Source organism: Lutra lutra, chromosome 15, assembly GCF_902655055.1.
Source record: "Lutra lutra chromosome 15, mLutLut1.2, whole genome shotgun sequence".
In the NCBI taxonomy this organism is placed as follows: domain Eukaryota; kingdom Metazoa; phylum Chordata; class Mammalia; order Carnivora; family Mustelidae; genus Lutra; species Lutra lutra.
In genome coordinates this window covers 30,172,437-30,190,916 of record NC_062292.1, presented here as the reverse complement: position 1 = coordinate 30,190,916, position 18,480 = coordinate 30,172,437, and the positions used below count along the sequence as shown (strand labels likewise).

At 39.3% G+C, this 18,480-nt stretch overlaps 1 protein-coding gene across 1 annotated transcript in view; it reads left to right on the top strand.

Moving 5' to 3' along the window:
• Positions 1 to 18,480, top strand: part of DNAH14 (dynein axonemal heavy chain 14) — a 326,637-nt gene that overhangs the window by 9,739 nt on the left and 298,418 nt on the right. Inside the window, exons 3-6 of the mRNA XM_047705359.1 lie at positions 2,060 to 2,203; positions 7,981 to 8,111; positions 10,821 to 10,973; positions 12,511 to 12,623. Of these exons, the coding sequence (XP_047561315.1) occupies positions 2,060 to 2,203; positions 7,981 to 8,111; positions 10,821 to 10,973; positions 12,511 to 12,623 (541 nt within the window). The remainder of the gene's footprint in view (positions 1 to 2,059; positions 2,204 to 7,980; positions 8,112 to 10,820; positions 10,974 to 12,510; positions 12,624 to 18,480) is intronic.

The following is an 18,480-nucleotide window of genomic DNA, read 5'->3' as shown; positions in this document are numbered from 1 at the left end:
CTCACTTGTATGTGGAATCTAAACTCATGAATACAGAGAATAGGTTGGTGGTTGCCCGAGGCAGGGGTTGGGAGTGGGTAAAATGAGGGAAGGTGGTCAAATGTACAAACTTGGAGTTATAAATTATGGGGACTGATGCACAGCATGGTGAATGTTAACAAAAGTGTGTTGTAAATTTGAAATTTGCTGACAGTAAATCTTAAAAGTTCTCACCACAAAAAAATTGCAACTGTGTGATGAATGTTGTGATGATCTTTTTGCAATATGTACAAATATTATACTCTGTTGTATAGCTGAAACTAATAATGTTATTTGTCAATTATATCTCAATTTTACAAAAAGAAGGAACAGTCGAAGGTAATAATACTCAGTCAAATGGGGACTGGGGACTGAAAATCCCCATTGAATTTATATGGTCACTTGAGTGCTATTTAAGTGGAAGTCTGAAACTCAACTAGACTAGATTAGGAAGTGGGAGCAGATGAAGAAATAGAATAGTGAGCACATGCAACTCTTTTGAGAAGTATGACTGTGAAGAAAGGCAAGATAGAATTCACCAACTAGAGGGAAATGTGTCTAGGAATGGGTGAGGCTTGCTGGCAGCTCAGGCTTGATGGTGGGAGCTTGATATGAGAAGGGAAAGAGGAATAATTAGTAGAGTAGGCTTTAGGGGTTGGGTTGCAAACAAGGGTGGAAAGGATTGATGTGGATGGGAGGAGAAACACCTCCCTAATGAAGTCAGAAGGGGCAGGAGGAAAGGATACTGCTGGGGTGTGTTTGTTGGCTTACTTAGCACAAGCATGTTGAAGGAATTCCCGTCCGATGCCTTTGCGTGCCCTGGGTAGTAGGCATGAAGATCCGTCGAAGTGGAGGGGTGGGAAGGTGAAGGTGCTGGGGTTTGAGGTGCATCTGAGCTAGCCGTTCAAAGCCAGAAGAGCAAGGGAGCCAGGCAAATGGTAAGATTTCACATTAGTGTTCAGGGGCTATTTGTAATAAATTAAAGTCGATTTCAATCCAGTCCCGTTTGGGCCTTTGTGTAACAGCTCTGAGGTGTGCAAACGCAGGCACACTGAGCACGTAGAGCTGGCATCTTCCAGGGCCGCAGTTCTGCCACGGAGATGAGATCAAGAGTGAGAGTTGAGGCTCTGTCAAGAGTATCAGTGAAAGACAACATAATTTCAGGGGGATCAAAAGAAAGATGCAAAGAAGCAGAAGGGTGATGGGTAGATAGTCATGGGGCCGTGAACTGGAGGTGCCAAGGACGTCAAGAAAAAAATGGTGATGTCGGGAGTGCCAAGCAGGCTGGAAGGAGAGGCTGGTGATGATGGGCTCTCAGGGGTGATCTCGGGAGGGGTTGGTTGAAGCGCACTAGAGATGAGAGGGTGTTTAGAGAGTGGGGCGGGGTGTTGTGTCAGCCACCAGAATGGCAGGGCTGTACTCTGGGGAGAGTAGGCCCTCCCTGATAAAAAGCTTTTGTTAATGTTTTTCACACGAGAATTCACATTTATTGTAATGATAGAATTAATATTTATCTTTGTAAGTGCTTACTGTGTGCTTTTTTAAAAATATTTTATTCATTTGAGAGATACAGAGAGAGAGAGTGAGCACAAGCAGGGGGAGGGGCAGAGGGAGGGGCAGAGGGAGAAGCAGATTCCCCGCTGAGCAGAGAGGCTAAGGCAGAACTCCGTCCCAGGACCTGGAGATCATGACCTGAGCCAAAGGTGGACGCTTCGCTGACTGAACCATCCAGGCACCCCTGACTGTATGCTTTAAACATATTAACTAACTTAATCCTTGTAACACTCTATGAGGTTCTCACTATAACAGTCCCCATTTCACAGGTGGGTAAAGAAAGGCTGACGGGCTACTTACAGAGTTAAATCACAGCACTGAGTGGCAAAGCTTGTAACTGGTTGGAATGAAGGCATCTGACTCAGAGCCTGTACTCTTAAAAATTGACACTGTGTCATGATCCCCTGTATGGCCTGGCGTGGAGAATGGCTGTGGTATTATTTATAGCTCTTGCTGGTTACTCAGTTAATAATGCTTTTATTTTCAGATTACTTCCAAAAAACTGGAACTCAGCAAGATCCTTCAGAACCAGTTTCTCCTAAGAAGAAAGAGAAATCAAAGGGAAAAAAGGATCAGACTCACCCTTGTCCAAAAGTTAAGAAGAAAAGGCTTGTGTCCTATGATACAACAGGTAGACAGCTTGTTTGGAAGACATGACATTTTCTTTCAGATAATTCTGTGGTTTTATGTGTGTGAGTAGGACACTGACTTTAGAAGAAACAGTCTTACCGAATTTTATGTGTTTGGTTGCTTAGAGAACTGTTAGCTTTTTTTTAAATCTTTTTGAAAACCCGGAATATCAATAGATTGAAAAACATAGATTGACTATGTTCTTAATTAAGAACAATATCTGAAGGTTATGGTTATAGAATTTAAATAAAGTTGTAAGGCTTTGTTTTATCCTTTAGTAAAACTTTGTGGTATATCTATCTATCTATCTATCTATATATATATATATCCTTTTAGTAAAACTTTGTGGTATATATATATACATATATATATGTATATATATATGTATATGTGTATATGTGTGTATATATATATATATATATATATGTATATATATATATATTTAATTCTTTTGTGTCTTTTTCTGACACAGGGTTTAACTCCCCAAATAATTCATTTAAGCTGATTTTTCTCATGTTTTCCAGGTTATACTTTCTTTATACCTGAAATCCTTATTTATTTATTTATTTATTATGTTACGTTAGTCACCATACAGTACATCATTAGTTTTTGAGGTAGTGTTCCAAGATTCATTGTGTATAACACCCAGTGCTCCATGCAGTGCGTGCCCTCCTTAATACCCATCACCAGGCTCACCCCCTCCCCACACCCCTCCCCCTAAAACCCTTAGTTTGTTTCTCAGAGTCCATAGTCTCTCATCATTCATCTCCCCCTCCAATTCCCCTGCTTCAATCTTCCCTTCCTTCTTCTAATGTCTTCCATACTCTGCCTTATGTTCCACAAGTAAGTGAAACCGTATGATAATATACCTGAAATTCTTATTTGTATTAGTATCTTAAGTTTGACAGGAAAAGGGAAACTTTTCTATGTTTCACTGATTTACCATGGTCCAAGCCAGATTAGTCATAAAGCTATTGAAATGTAGACTTCTGGACCCCTCACTTAAACAGGCTTCCTTTTTCTGAAAAGAAGATAGTCACTATTATGAATGCCTCCGATGGCACAAAACTGACAGGCCTTGTCTCCTCCCCTCTTGGCGAATGTGAGCCACAGCTGCAAGTGCGATGGAGCGTTGCTCCTGGACGAGGTCAGTCTGTGTGGCATTTCTGAGGTGTAATAAGGTTGTAAGAGAAGGTTTTCCTGGGTGAGCCTGCCCTAATCTGAGGAGCCTTTAAAAGAGACCAGAGCAGTAGCAGATGCCATGCTGGCGTCTTTAAAGGGAAAGATGGCCATGTGTGGAGAGGGCCAATGGGGCAAGGACCCCAAACTAGACTTCTGTAGCCGACAGTGGTACCTGGGTCAACTGTTAGCCGGAACACCGGGACCTCAGTCATGCAGCCACAAAGAAAACGAGTTCTGCCAGCAACCAAGGGGAGCTTGGAGCCAGTGTCTCCGGTTGAGGGGTCATCAGCCAGCATGTCCATGTCAGCCCTGTGAGACCCTAGGCAGAGGACCCCGCTAAAATTTGCTAGGTACCTGACCTCTGGACACTGTGGGATAACAAACACCCAGTTTGCAGTAATCTGTTACACGGCAGTGGAGAGCAGGTACCCAAGTACAGAGAGTAGCTCAGGGCGCTCCCCTCTCTGCTCCCTGTCGACAGTTAACAGTGGCACCAGCTGGCAGTCGCACTCACAGGGGTGACTGTCCGTTCCGTGGATGGTTTTATGTATTGTCTACATTTATATTCGTCCATGTGGGAGTTTAAAAATTTGTGACATATGTTTTGACGCTCCTTCCTTCAAAAGCCAGAGCCTTACTCCTCTCCCTTTAAATAAATGCCAGACTTTAGTGGACTCATTTCTAACTAATAATACAGTGGATGTGATAGTTTGCAGTTGTACAAAGTAGAACATGGTGGAACGATGCCGTGTGCCCTCCAGGACGAAGTCATGAAGTCCTGATAGGCCTAGAGAGATCCCTTCTCCTGTGTGCTCTCCTGTGACACACGTACGTGGCCCTATAGAGGCATCCACTGGGCAAAGAGCTGAGATCCCTGGCATATTAGCATGTCTGTGTGGGAGAGGGTCCTCCAGCCCCAGGAGAGCCTTCAGTATTTTGATTGCAACCTCACGGGAAACTGAACTACTCACCTGTAGAAATTGTGAAAAAAAATTTTTTTTGTTTTAAACCTCTAAATTTTAGGACAGTTGCTCCCACATCAGTAGACAACTAATACATCCATAAAACATGTGGCAGTATTTTGTGCAGAAGCACACACCCTGTTGACCAGAATAAGCTGGATGGGGAAGAACACACATGGTACAATTCCACTTCTATAGAGTAAACACTAGGCAAAATTAATCTCTAATCTGAGAAAGCAGGATAGTGGTGACTTGTGGGAACGGGCTGAAGTGGTAATAGTAACTGGGCAAGGTTCAAGGCGGACATCAGCAGTGCTGGTGATGCTTTCTTTCGTGATGGGTGCGCTGGCTCCAGGGTATATTAATGTCTGAATGGTATGTGTACCATCCGTATGTATGTCATACTCCAGTAAAAGCTTTGAAATATGCACGTATGTGACATTTTATTGTGTCCTTTTGAGATCATTCATGTTGATAGGCGCTTTTGGAATTTACTCTTTGTCTCTTTCTTTTAAGATGATTCTTTGTCTAGAATGTCCTTTTTCTCTTTTTGCCGCCCTCAGTCCTTATGTTAAGATTGATATTTATGCAACTTCTATAAGCTCTCAGTGAGGTCCCTAGTCTGCTGTGACCCTTCTCCTTGGAGCTAACACAGTACTTACCAGCAGTGCGGCTCATTTGACAGTTTTTATATATTATCTTTCATTAGGAAGACACGGTCCCATGGTGGGATAATATCAATTACACTCTGACTCCAAGGTAGCAGAAGTTCTGTTTTAAACTTTTTTTTTCTTTTTTTGGAGAGAGAGTGAGTGAGGGAAGGGGCAGAGGGAGCGCGAGAGTCCCATGCAGATTCCATGACCAGTGCAGAACCCAACATGGGCTCTGTCTTAACGACCCTGAGATCATGATCTGAGCCGACATCACTAGTCAGACACTTAACTGCCTGAGCCACCCAGGTGCCTGTTTTAAACTTCTTAAAAGAAAGGTTTTATTTTCATCGTAAAGATACGTGATTTTACCCTTAAATGCTGGAACTCCTCCTTAAGCTCTGTCTTCACTGTCATTCCTGTTGAAGATTCTGTCTGGTGATAGTGCTTTTTCAAAGCTGTGGATTAGAAGGGGAGGGCACTGGGAGCCCAGCCCAGTGTTCACTGATGAGATTTCATTGCGTCTCTAACAGAAGATAGAGGCTTGTGTCTACATTGACAAAATAAATGTCTTTATGCTGCTTTTTTTTTTTTCCCATGGTTTTTTTCTGGAAGACTTTCTCTTGAAAGTTGCAATTTCCTGACCTTACTTCTGGTACCTATATTCGTGACCCACCATGAAAGTGGAATACAGGCTAGTCTCTTCGTAGTTCTGATAGAAAGAATTGCTGTCCTGGCTCACACCATGCACCCAGCGTGCTAGGACCGTGCCTCACCCTGCCATGTTAGGTGCATATTGGATTGTCTCATTTTAGTAAATACCTGTGATTTTCTTTCTTTCTTTCTAAGATTTTATTTATTTATTTGTCAGAGAGCGAGAGAGTGCACAATCTGGGGGAGTGGCAGGCAGAGGGAGAAACTGGCTTCCTTCTGAGCCAGGAGCCTGACTTGGGACTTGATCTCATGACCCTAGGATCATGACCTGAGCTAAAGGCAGCTGCTTAAACAACTGAGCCACCCAGGTATCCCTATCTTTGATTTCTGAATTAATCTGGCATTTTAGAAAAATTTCCCCCCAGCATTTTGGAGGATATATACTTTCCCTAAATTTACTACTTATTCTGAAAAATCGTTATTTTAAATTTGTCATAAATCGCTTCCGTTCTCCAGTGGTCTCTATCAGTTCATTAAATCTGCCAGGTCACCACCAAGAATGGATGCATTAATTTATGCTTTTGCAGTATTGCATAGGAGGAATACCCTGGCCACCAGTGGATATTTCCTAACTTAATTTTCTGCAAGTCTGATGGGTGAGAATGGCTATTTTGTTGTAATTTTAATTTGCAATTTTCTGATTACTAATGGGGTTGAATATTTTTTGGTATGTTTACTGGCCATTTGTCTTTCCTATAAATTGTTCATCTTTATATCAAAACGTTTATTTCTTATTGATTGGTAGGAACTCTTTAAATATCTGATGTTAATCCCTAGCTTCTTACATAGGTTAGAGACATTCTAACTTGATAATTATGCTTTAGATTTATTTATGGTGGCTTTTCTGCTGTATAAATTGCTAAGTTTGAAGAAGTCAAATTTATTATTTTTTTTAACATGCTTTAATTCTTTTTCAGGAACATATATTTTCTGTAATTTCTGTTTCCACATTTACTCCTATAACTCATCTATAATTTACACTTGCATATAATTGCATAGTTTTTTAAGTGGCTAACTACTTTCCCATTATGATTTATGAACAGCTAATGATTGCTCTACTGATTTGAAATACCTTTTTCTTGCTTACTAGATTGTCTTTTGTAAATGTTCCTATTTCTGGCCTCTACTTGGTTCTACTGATCTGTTTTCCTGTGTTGTAAGCGCACTACCATGGTTTCGATAGGTGTACATTGTTATATCCTAGTCTGTATGGCTTACCTCTCAGCTAGACATAAATACTTTGTGCTGTCCCTTACATTAGTGTCGGCACCTCCCCTTCTCTCTTCTACACCTAATATTAACTAGCTTTCCTTTCAATTAAGTATTTTAAACTTCTTTCCTGTGTAAGCAACTGATAGGGCCTAGACTAGGGTGAGACAGGTGAGTTGCCTAGAGCACAAGATTAAAAGAATTTACTCTAAGCGTTGTGTAGGACTGTACACTGGTCCTGACTTTGTTTTATATAAAAGTTCAAGTCCTGTTTAGTCCTGAGTTAAGCTGTTTTTATCAGTTGGTGTTTGTGATTTCTAGAGAACCAGAAATCCTGAACAACTTCTTAGCATTGTTGGTTTTGTCAGCATGGTTTCTGGGTTGCTTCTCTTCCCATGATTAGTTTTATCAAGAAAAGAAGAAGGGCTAAGAGGACAAGTTGTAGAGCATGGTGAATAAAAGCCAAGAAAAGAGAATGTTTCAAGAAGAAGAGAATTACTAGCTGCTAAGAGATCAAGAAAGAAGGTCTGAGGGGCACCTGGGTGGCTCACTTAGTTGTGTCCAACTCTTGACCTCAGGGTTATGAGTTCAAGCCCCACATTGGGCTGCATGCTGGGTGTGGAGTCTACTTGGAAGGAAGGAACAAAGGAAGGAGGAGAGAAGTGTATTGCATGAGACTCTTTGGGAAGAATATTTCCATCTTGCATGGTCATCACTTTTTTCCTTATCCTACTGCTTCCACATCATCTTAAGCTTTTATTAAGAAAAGCCTTCTAACTGGCTCCTGTTCCAGGGTCTTCTTGTGACAACTACCTGTGTAATTGTGGAAATTTTGTAGTCTCTTTTTTAAATGGAAAATATTATTCCTTTTTTCCAGCTTGTATTAAAATTGAATTTTAAGCTGTATTTTCTCTTCCAATTATATAGTCTTTGTGTAAGTATGAGTTTCCATTTAAATTTTTTCTCTATGTAGAAATATTTGGAATATTATACATTATCCTTAAGTGATGCCCATACTCACACTTATATTAGATCTTTCTTTTTTTAATGTTCTAAACCAGAACCAGAGGATGATGATGTGACAAGACATATTATAAGGCTAAGAGAAAAGTTTGGTTGGCAAACGATGTTACCACAGCACTGTTTGGAGCACAAAAGTTCCAAAATTGCAATTCAGAAGATTATTCTAAAGGTATTCTTCTATTTTATCCAGTTCTGTAATACAAAGGTTAATATTTAAAACTATACCTTAATCTTAATTTCATTCACTCACATATTGTATTAAAATTAGCCATTACTACATTAATATCAAATTACCATCATTGTTTCATGGTAAATGCTTATGAAAGCATTGGGCATCATTTCACTTTAACAATGTATCCTTGTTCTTACTGCCTGGTACCCAATTTTCTATCTCATTATCTTTGTATTTCCTTATCCTTTCCTCTTTGGAGAAGGTTTAGCATGTGCAGGCTCACATGCAGAGGGCATGAGCAGCCATGAGGAGTGAGGTCTGCCTCTGGTGCCCTTCTTCATAACAGGAGATGGAAGATTGGGCAGGATCATAACTACTTTTAGACCCAGGATTCTCAAGAGGGCAGTTCCCAGGTAGATCACACCAGCAGCATCTGGGAGCTCATCCACCATACATATTCTCATCTCCACCCCAGACCTTGTGGATCAGAAACTCTGGGGGTGGACCCAGGGGTCCATACTTGATGAAGCTCTCCAGATGATTCTGATGCACAATTAAGAACCATTGTTCTAGAACAGGGGCCAGCTAATTTTTTCTGAGAAGTATCAGGTGGTATTTTAGGCTTTGCAGGCTCTCTGATCTCTGTTGTTATTACTCAGCTCTCTCACTGTAGGGCGAAAGCAACAGGAAACAGATATAACCAAATGGGTGTGGCTTTGTTCCTATGAGACTTTAATTATAGAAATAGGCACCTGGGTCTGGCCAGAGTTTGCTGATCCCTGCTCTAGACTGTTACCAGGAGGAGAAACGGTCTTTGGATCATTGTCAGAGACAGCATTAATGTAAAGCAAGGAACCATGCATAATGGAAGCAGAGTTGCCCAGTTTTGCATCTCTGTTTATGTGCTCACTGTGTGGTTTTGGGCAAGTTCCTGACCTCTCTGAGCTTTAGCTTCTTTGAACTTAAATTGGAAATAATAGTACTTAACCTTAGAGAGCTGTGAAAATTAAATGAAGAATGCAGGTGGCCTTGTGTCTGGCATGTAGCAGGCATGGTGGCTTAGAAAATACATTGCTGAGCCAGATGTTGGACTCACTGATAATGGAGGTTTCATTTGTTTATAAAGAAAGGATTGAGAATACGAAAAACTACTTGCTTTTAATTGAAAACCAGTAATTTCATTGGAATATATTATGCTTCTGGTAAGTGGATGATTTAATTACATACATGACCCATTTGGATAATTGTGTCTACATTAAGTTTCTAGTATCCTCAGGGCACCTGGGTGGCTCAGTGGGGTAAAACTCTGCCTTTGGCTTAGGTCATGATCTCAGAGTCCTGGGATCGAGCCCCACATCAGGCTCTCTGCTCAGTGGGGAGACTGCTTCCCCCTCTCTCTCTCTGTCTGCCTTTCTGCCTATGTGATCTCCCTCTCTCTCTCTCTGTCAAATAAATAAATTTTAAAAATCTTAAAAAAAAAAGTTTCTAGTATCCTCAACTTCCTGTAATGTAATCAGAACAAAAATGGCTCAAGTGGCCACATAACTGTAACCAAACCATGTACCATACAAATCATCACCTGAGGCTTATTTCATTTTACTTGTAGTTTTAAACTTGTTCCTTAAGGTTTCCAGGTTCATATCCTCTCAGTGGTCAAAAGAAGACCGTGCGGGGTGCCCGGTGGTGCAGTCGGTTGAGTGTCTGACTCTTGGTTTCTGCTCACGTTGTGTTCTCAGAGTCCTGGGATTGAGCCCCATGTCAGGCTCTACGTTCAGTGGGGAGTCTGCTTGTCCCTCTGCCTGGCCCCTCTCCCCCAATAAATAAATCCTAAAAATAAACAAGACAGTGAGCACCTGGGACAATTAGGGAGAAACAGTGACATTCTTCAACGAGGACACAAACTGTTTTAAGAAGTAAAACTGGGTCTGAGATTTTTAAATTCTAATAATGAGAAAGTCTCAAAGGTGAAAAAAATAAATATCATGTAAAATATTTTCTTAATATGAAGTGGCTGGTTTCTCAGGAATGGCTGGTGAGTAAGAGAGAGGCTCCAGTAATACTACGGGGTCTCAGAGCACAGCTTCAGTGTGACTCGCATTCCCATCTCAACCTGCCCTTCCCGTCTTTGTGACTTTCCCCAAATTGCCTCATTCCTCAAAATATTAACTTGTGCATCTGTTTAATGAGCTAAAATGATCAAAAACCCTGTGGCTACCTTAAAAGATTAAATTTAAGAGATTAAATTCTGGTGAATAATGTATACGAAACACTTATTACTTATCAAATTATTTATTATTTACTTCACAAATAGTAGTTATTATTATAATACTACGCCACCATCATTATCAAAACAAATGATTAACACACTCCAAAAGCTTCTGATGTTGGAAGACAGACTGACTGGCAGTGGGGCATGTGTGTTAAAGATACGTTGCCAAGTTCTTTGTGTGAATAAGCACGCATTAGGAGGCACATAGAGGAGTTTTTGTGAATCTTGCTTTACCACAGTGTAAGAATGAAAATTACATATTTTAAATATTTCATAGGATTGATCTTGTGGAACTTTGGACATAATTTGATGTTAGCTTTCTTCAGTGATATTACTCTTAATTTTAATCTAAAATTGTTTCAGTTTACTGAGTGATCTTTGTTCAGCCATTTTATTACTTCATTTGGTCAAGTTAATTAAAATTTTTTTAACCTCAGGAACCTTTAACAGATGATGGAGAATTTGTATATTGCCTTCCTCGGAAAAATCGTCAAATTCTCTATAATCCATATGATCTTCAGGTGGTCTCTGCCCACAGAGCTAGACACTGCAAAGAATTTTGGATTGTTACTGCATCATTTATCTCAAAGGTAAGACAGAATATGTGTTTTCAGCTTTTAGAATCATAATGGAAAAATATTATTCAATTTAGAATATCTTTGCGTGTTTCAGGTAAACCTGGTCATTTGAGGGATAGTTTATGTTTAAGATCTTATTTGGGAGAGGGGCACCTGGGTGGCTCAGTGGGTTAAAGCCTCTGCCTTCAGCTCAGGTCATGATCTCAGGGTCCTGGGATCAAGCCCCACATCGGGTTCTCTGCTCAGCAGGGAGCCTGCTTCCCTCTCTCTCTCTGCCTGCCTCCCTGCCTACTTGTGATCTCTGTCAAATAAATAAATAAAATCTTTTTAAAAAAATCTTCTTTGGGAGAAACTTAACAGCAAGTTTTTTTCTCTTTTTTTATAGAGATAAAGGTTTAAGATTCAATTTTAATAATTTTTATCTCAAATACTTTATTAAGTGTAGTTTTTTAAATAAAGACTTTATTTATTTATTTGTCAGACAGAGATCACAAGCAGTCAGAGAGGCAGGCAGAGAGTGAGGAAGGGAAGCAGGCCCCCACGGAGCAAAGAGCCCAGGACCCTGAGATCATGACCTGAACCAAAGGCAGAGGCTTTAACCCAACTGAGCCACCCAGGCACCCCCAAGTGTAGTTTTTTTTGTTTTGTTTTTGTTTTTAAAGAAAACTAGACTACAGGGATTTGCTGACATATAGGAATTATAATAGTTAAAAAAGCATTTTCTCAGGTTTGTCAGAAACTTCATTGCCAGATGTATAAACCCCCTATTACACTCTTACATGACGCTCTGATATCGCAAATTGTAATTATAGAATTACTTGTTTTGATCATTTTCTTAGTGTCTGTCTGCTTCCCGCTACTCTCCCAGCCTCCCAGCTGGGAGAGTATTTGAGCATGGACAGGGCTACACCTGAATGAAGCAGATCTGTAGGTGTGGATGTGGAGATATCTCTGACGTGTATTATCAACTGAAAGTGGGAGGAACAACTTCTATATAAACAAAAATGTGCACATAAGTACGTATGTGCTGATATAGGCATACTTTTATTTCCAGAAGAAATTGAAGAAAATGTTAACATTCAGATGGGGAAGAGTGACTCTGGGGAAGGGAATTCCTTGATAATGGCCTGTGGTTCTTGGTTGTCAAAATAAGGTATCTTGGTAATGGGATTATTAGTCCCTTTGGAACTACTACGCCCCTGTAGTTAAAATTGAGCTCATAAATATTACGTTTACAGAAAACGTACAGATTATGAGAATGAAAAATGAACAGATATTTGTGAGAAGTATCTAAGAATGAGGAAGAAGTTTCTCTTATTCTTTCTCTATTGGAGTATGAGAAATACCTTAGAAAATGGCAAGTATTGAATCAGTGTGGGAAGGGAAATCAAATTTGGGTATAGATGAAGTGGTGGAGGTCATCTATAGAACAGGCTTAATTATGAAAGCAAGTAGGTTATGAGGCAAACATAGGCTTTCTTAATTTCTTGAAAATAGTGCATATTTTTTAAAGAAATAAAGTCATGATTTTTGTGCTTTATATTTGCAGGTTACTAAAATAGGTGATGTAGAAGAAATAGAACTCATACCTACTTTGGAATGGCTTTTAGAAAAAAAATGTTACCATTTATTACAGCAATTCAAGATATTTTCTAATTTTCGGTGAGATAAAAGAAAATGAAACCAATTATTTTTAATATGGTCCTGTGGAAATAGTGACTGGCTGGTTGATGTGTGGGTTCTACTACATAATGACATTTTTATGGGGAATATTAGAGAAAATGGGGTATCCTATAGAAGTTTTTTAGGCAAGATAGAGGTGTAGGAAGATCCTGAACTGCCTCCCTCCCACAGACACAACAGACCCACAGCTGTATGTGCAATAATTTCCTCTGGAAGAGTTCTGAGAACTAGACAGACAGTATCTCCACAACAGAGGATAAAGGCAACATGGAGATAGGTAGAGGAAAGAGAGAAACTGGCTCTCATCAAAAACCCCACCGCTGGTGCAGCAACCCACAATCAGGAAGGATCTTAAAAATGTGGAAACTACCTGAGGAGTAAAGAATGTTGCTCACATCAGGCACCCCAGTCCTTGGGTTCTGCACCAAAGAGAGGAGTCACCAAAATGGAAAACAATGGAAATTATGTCCAGGAAATCCATAGGACCTAGGCAATGGAGAACCTTCTCATAAAGGGTTTGCATGCACACTCAGCTCACCCTGGGACCCAGAGCAAAAGCTGCCCCTTGAAAAGTGGCTGGGCCACGTGTAAAGGAGACCCACTTACTATTTTTAAAGTGAGTGACAGAGAAGCAGGAACATTTTGGGACTCTTTCTGGGATAGAAGTGCTGGCAGGGGCCGTTTTTGCAATCTCATTCTCCTTTGACAGTTTTGGCAGTCTTCCTATAACCTGAGCACACCCCAACCCCCCATACCACAGGTGCACCACAGCCATCTGAGCAAGCCTCCCATCCATCCCTAGCCATAGCTGTAACCCCACCCCAGCTTGCCAGGTGAGTGCCCTGCCCCTCCAGTGCTATATCTGCGACCTCACCACAGCCAGCAGGGGTGCGTAGCCCACACTTAGCACTCCACTTGAGCACCTGGCACCAGTGGCCAGAGGGGATTGTGCTTCTCAGCCTCACAGATCACCTGCACAAGGCTACTACTTCAAGTTTGGGAAAGGTAGTTGTTTTGCCTAATACATAGGAAAAAAAAAAAAAAAAACACAGAAAATCAGGCAAAATGTGACAGAGGAATATCTTTAAATGAAAGAAGACAAAACCCCAGAAAAAGACCTTAGTGAAATGGCAATAAGTATATTACCTGATAAATAGTTCAAAGTAATGGTCAGAAAGATGCTTACCAGACTTAGGGGGAGAATGGATGAACATAGTAAGAACTACAGCAAAGAGAAAATACCAAATGGAAGTCTCAGAGCTAAAGTAGAATAAGTTAATTTAGAAATACACTAAAGGGGTTCAACAGCAGACTGGATGAATCAGAAGAGTGGGTCAGACAGTGAGCTAGACTACAGAACAATGGAATTCACCTGGACAAAGCAGCAAAAAGAAGAGTTTTTTTTTTTTTTTTAAATGGAGATTACGTAAGTGACCTCTGGTACAATTTCAGGTGGAGTAACATTCTCATTATAGGAGTCACAGAAGAAGAGGGGGCAGAAAAACATATTTGAATGGCTGAAAATTTCCTTAACCTGGGGGAAGTAAACAGACATCTATATCCAGGAAGTCCAGAGAATTTCAAATAAGAAGAACCCAAAGAGATTCACACCAAAATATGGTATACTTAAAATGTTAAAAGTTATAGAGAATCGTAAAAGCAACAAGAGAGAAATAACTTGTTACATCCAAGATAAACCCATAGGCTATCAGCAGATTTCTCAGCAGAAACTTTGCAAGGCAGAAGGGAGAGGCAGAACATATTCAGAATACTAAATGAAAAAAAAAATTGCAACCAAGAATACTCTACCCAGTAAGGTTATAATTCAGAATTGAAGGAGATGAAGAGTTTCTATATAGCAAAAGTAAGGGACTTCATTACTGCTAAACTAGCCTTATGAGAAACTCTAAGGTGGATTCTTTAAGCTGAAAAGAAATGGTATTAATTAATGACAGGAAAACATGAAAGTGAAAATCTCACTGGAAAAGGTAAATATATAGTGAAGGTAGTGAATTAATCATTTATAATCATTTATAAAGCTAACAGGTCAAAAGACAATGTAGTAAAATTAAAACTATAATACTAAGTTAATAGATATACACAGAATATTACATTCAAAAGCAGCAGAATACATTTCTTCTCACATGCAAAGGATACTCTCTCCAGGATAAATATAACATGCTAGGCCACAAAAAAGTCTCAATAAATTTAACAATTTTGGAATCAAGCATGTTTTTCAACCACAATAGTATGAAACTAGAAATTATAAGAAGAAAACTAAGAAAGTCATAAAAACAAGGAGCTTAAGCAACAAGCTACTGAATAACAAAGGGGTCATTGAAGAAAGCAAAGGAGAAATAAAAAAAATACCTCGAGACAAATGAAAACAAATGTGACATAGCAAAAATGTATAGGGTGTTGCAAAAGCAGTTATAAGAGGGAAGTTCATAACCATACAAGCCTACCTTAAGAAATAAGAAAAATCCCAAACAGCTTAACTTTATACCCAAAGGGACTGGAAAAGAAGAGCAAGTTCTACTAACCCAAAGTTAGTAGAAGGAAGGAAATAATAACGATCAGAGTGGAAATAAGTGAAATAGAGACTAAAAAGACAATAGCAAAGATTGGTGAAATGAAGAGCTGATTCCGTGAAAAGAGAAAATTGACACATGTTTAGGTAGACTCACCAAGAAAAAAAGAGAAAGGGCTCAAATAAAATCAGAATGAAAGAAGTTACAGCTGATAAAATAGAAGTCACTATGATAAAATAGAGGTCACTATGAACAATTATGCACAAGCAAACTGAACAACCTACAAGAAATGGATAGATTCCTAGAAACATTCAACCTACCAAGACTGAATCACGAAGAAATAGAAAATTTAGATTTTAATGAGATTGAATCAGTGATCCAAAACTTAGCAACAATGTCTAGAATCTGTTGGATTCATTGGTGAATTTTACTAAACATTCAAAGAGTATTTAATACCCATTATTCTCAAACTCTCCCCTCCCCAAAATAATGGAAGAGGAAGGAATGCTTCCAAAGTCATTTTATGAGGCCAGCATTACCCCAATACAAAAACCAGAGGACAATACACAAAGAACATTACAGGCCAATTTCCTTGATGAACTTATATGCAGAAATGCTCAACAAAATGTTAGCAAATCAGATTATAAAATACACAAGAAGGATCATCCACCATGGTCAAATGGCATTTATTTCAGGGATGGCAAGATAGTTCAGCATCTACAAAATAATGTGATACAGTGTGATATACCACACTAAAAAAATTGAAGATAAAAATCATGGTTATCTCAATAGAGGCAGAAAGAGAATCTGAAAAATTCATTCATTTATGATAATGCTCCACAAAGTGTGTATAGAGGGTGAATACCTTAACATAATAAAAGCCATATATGACAAACCCACAGCTAAAATAATATTCAACCATGAAAAGCTAAAATCTTTTTCTCTAAGATAAGGAACAAGACAAGGATGACTACATTCCCCAGTTTTATTCAACATAGTATTGAAGTTAGTCAAGAAAAAGAAAAGGCATCCAAATTTGAAAGGAAGAAGCAAAACTGTTTTTTAAAGATGGCATTATACTCTGTGTTAAAGAACAAAGCTATAGGTATTGCAATCTCAGATTTTAAGACATGCTACAAAGCTCTAGTAATCAAAGAGTATGGCACTGGCACAAAAATGGACACATAGATCAAAGGAACAGAATAGAGTGCCCAGAAATAAACCCATGGTTATATGGTTAATTAATCTATGACGAGGGAAGAATATGCAATGGGAAAAAGTCTCTTCAATAGAGGATGTTGGGAAAACTGGACAGCACCATGCAAAAGAAGGAAACTGTGCTACTTTCTTAAACCAAACACAGAATAAACTCAAAATGGGTTAAAGACTTGAATGTATGACCTGAAACCATAAAACACTCAGAAGAAAAGTAGGTCATAAACTCCTTGACATTGGTGACATTTTCTTGGATCTGACTTAAAGGCAAAGGGGTCAAAAGGAAAAATAAGCCAATGGAATGGCATCTAACTGAAAAGCTTCTGAACAGTGAAGGAAGCCCATCAGTAGAATGAAAAGGCAAGCTACTGACCAGGATGAGATAGTTGCAAATCATATATATAATGAGTTGATATCCAAAAAAAAAAAGGGGGGGGGGAATTCATACAACTTTACGACAAAAATAATCACTTAAAAATGAGCAGAAGGGTCAACTGGGTGGCTCAGTCAGTTGTGTATCCGGCTCTTCATTTTGGCTCGGGTCATGATCTATGGGTCCTGGGATCAAGCCCTGCATTGGACTCCATGCTCAGTGGGGAGTCTGCTTGAGATTCTCTCTTTCCCTCTGTCCCTCCTGCTTGTGCACATGTGTGTGCTCTTGCTCTCTCTCTCTCAATGAATGAATCTTTTTTTTAAAAAGGGAAGAGAATCATTTTTCCAGGATCTACCTATGGTTGCCAAACAGACACATGAAAAGATGCTTAACATCACTAATCATCAGGGAAATGCAGATCAAAACAAAATAAGGTATTCCTTCCTACCTATCAGAATGATTATCATTAAGATTTGATGCAGAGAAAAGGCCCTCGTGTACCATTTGTGGGAATATAAATTGGTGTGGCCACTATGGAAAATCGTATGGAGATTCCCGAAAATACTAAAATTAGATCTAGCGAGTCCCCTTCTGGATATCCATTCAAAGAAAACAAAAAGACTGATTTGAAAAGATACATGCACTCCTTTGTTTATTGCAGCATTATTTACAATAGCTAAAATAAAGAAACAACCACACTTCATTGATGGATGAATGGATAAAGAAGATGTGATACATACATGCAATAGAGTAGTACTCAGGGGCACCTGGGTGGCTCAGTCATTAAGTGTCTGCTTTCGGGTCAGGTCATGATCCCAGGGTCCTGGGATCAAGCTCCGCATTGGGCTCCCTGTTGGTGGGAAGCCTGCTTCTCCCTCTGCCACTCCCCTGCTTGTGTTCCCTCTCTCGCTATCTCTCTCTGTCAAATAAATAAAATTTTTTAAAAAATGGAGTAGTACCCAGCCATTAAAAAAAAAAAGAAAGAAATCTTGTCCTTCGTGTCCATGCTAAGTGAAATGAGAGAGAGGCAGATACCACATCATTTCACTTATATGTGGAATCTAAAAAACAAAAAAACCTACACTCAGAGATACAGAGGATAGAGTTGTAGGTTGCCAGAAAAGAGAGGTGTTGGAAGGGGAATGAAGTGAGTGAAGAAAATTGGAAGGTAAAGATTTCCAGTTGTAAAGTAGACCATGGGGATGTAATGTACACTCAGTAACATCATGTTAACTCTGTATCGTGACAGACATTAACTAACTGCTCCTCGGTTCACAGTGTGTACACTGATGTCAGATTACTGTGTTGTATACCTGAAACTAATATATTAATATTGTATGGCAATTATACCTGAGTAAAAAAAATTTTTAGATAAAGTTTGCTCATTTAAATATTAGAACTCCTCATCTTCTTGGATAAATATTATAAGAAAATTATTTTTTATGATTGAATTTAAATTAACTATAATGACCTTAATTTAATTGGACTTTTGTTTCTCATACATTTATTCATTAAACACATTTATTTATTTTAAAAATATTTTGTGTATTATTTGACAGCACTAGCGGGGAAGGCAGAGGCAGAGGAAGAAGCAGACTCCCTGCTGAGTGGGGAGCCTGATGTGGGGCTCGATCCCAGAACCCTGAGATCATGACCTCAGCAGAAGGCAGACACAACCTATTGAGCCACCACGCACCCCTAAACAAATATTTATTGA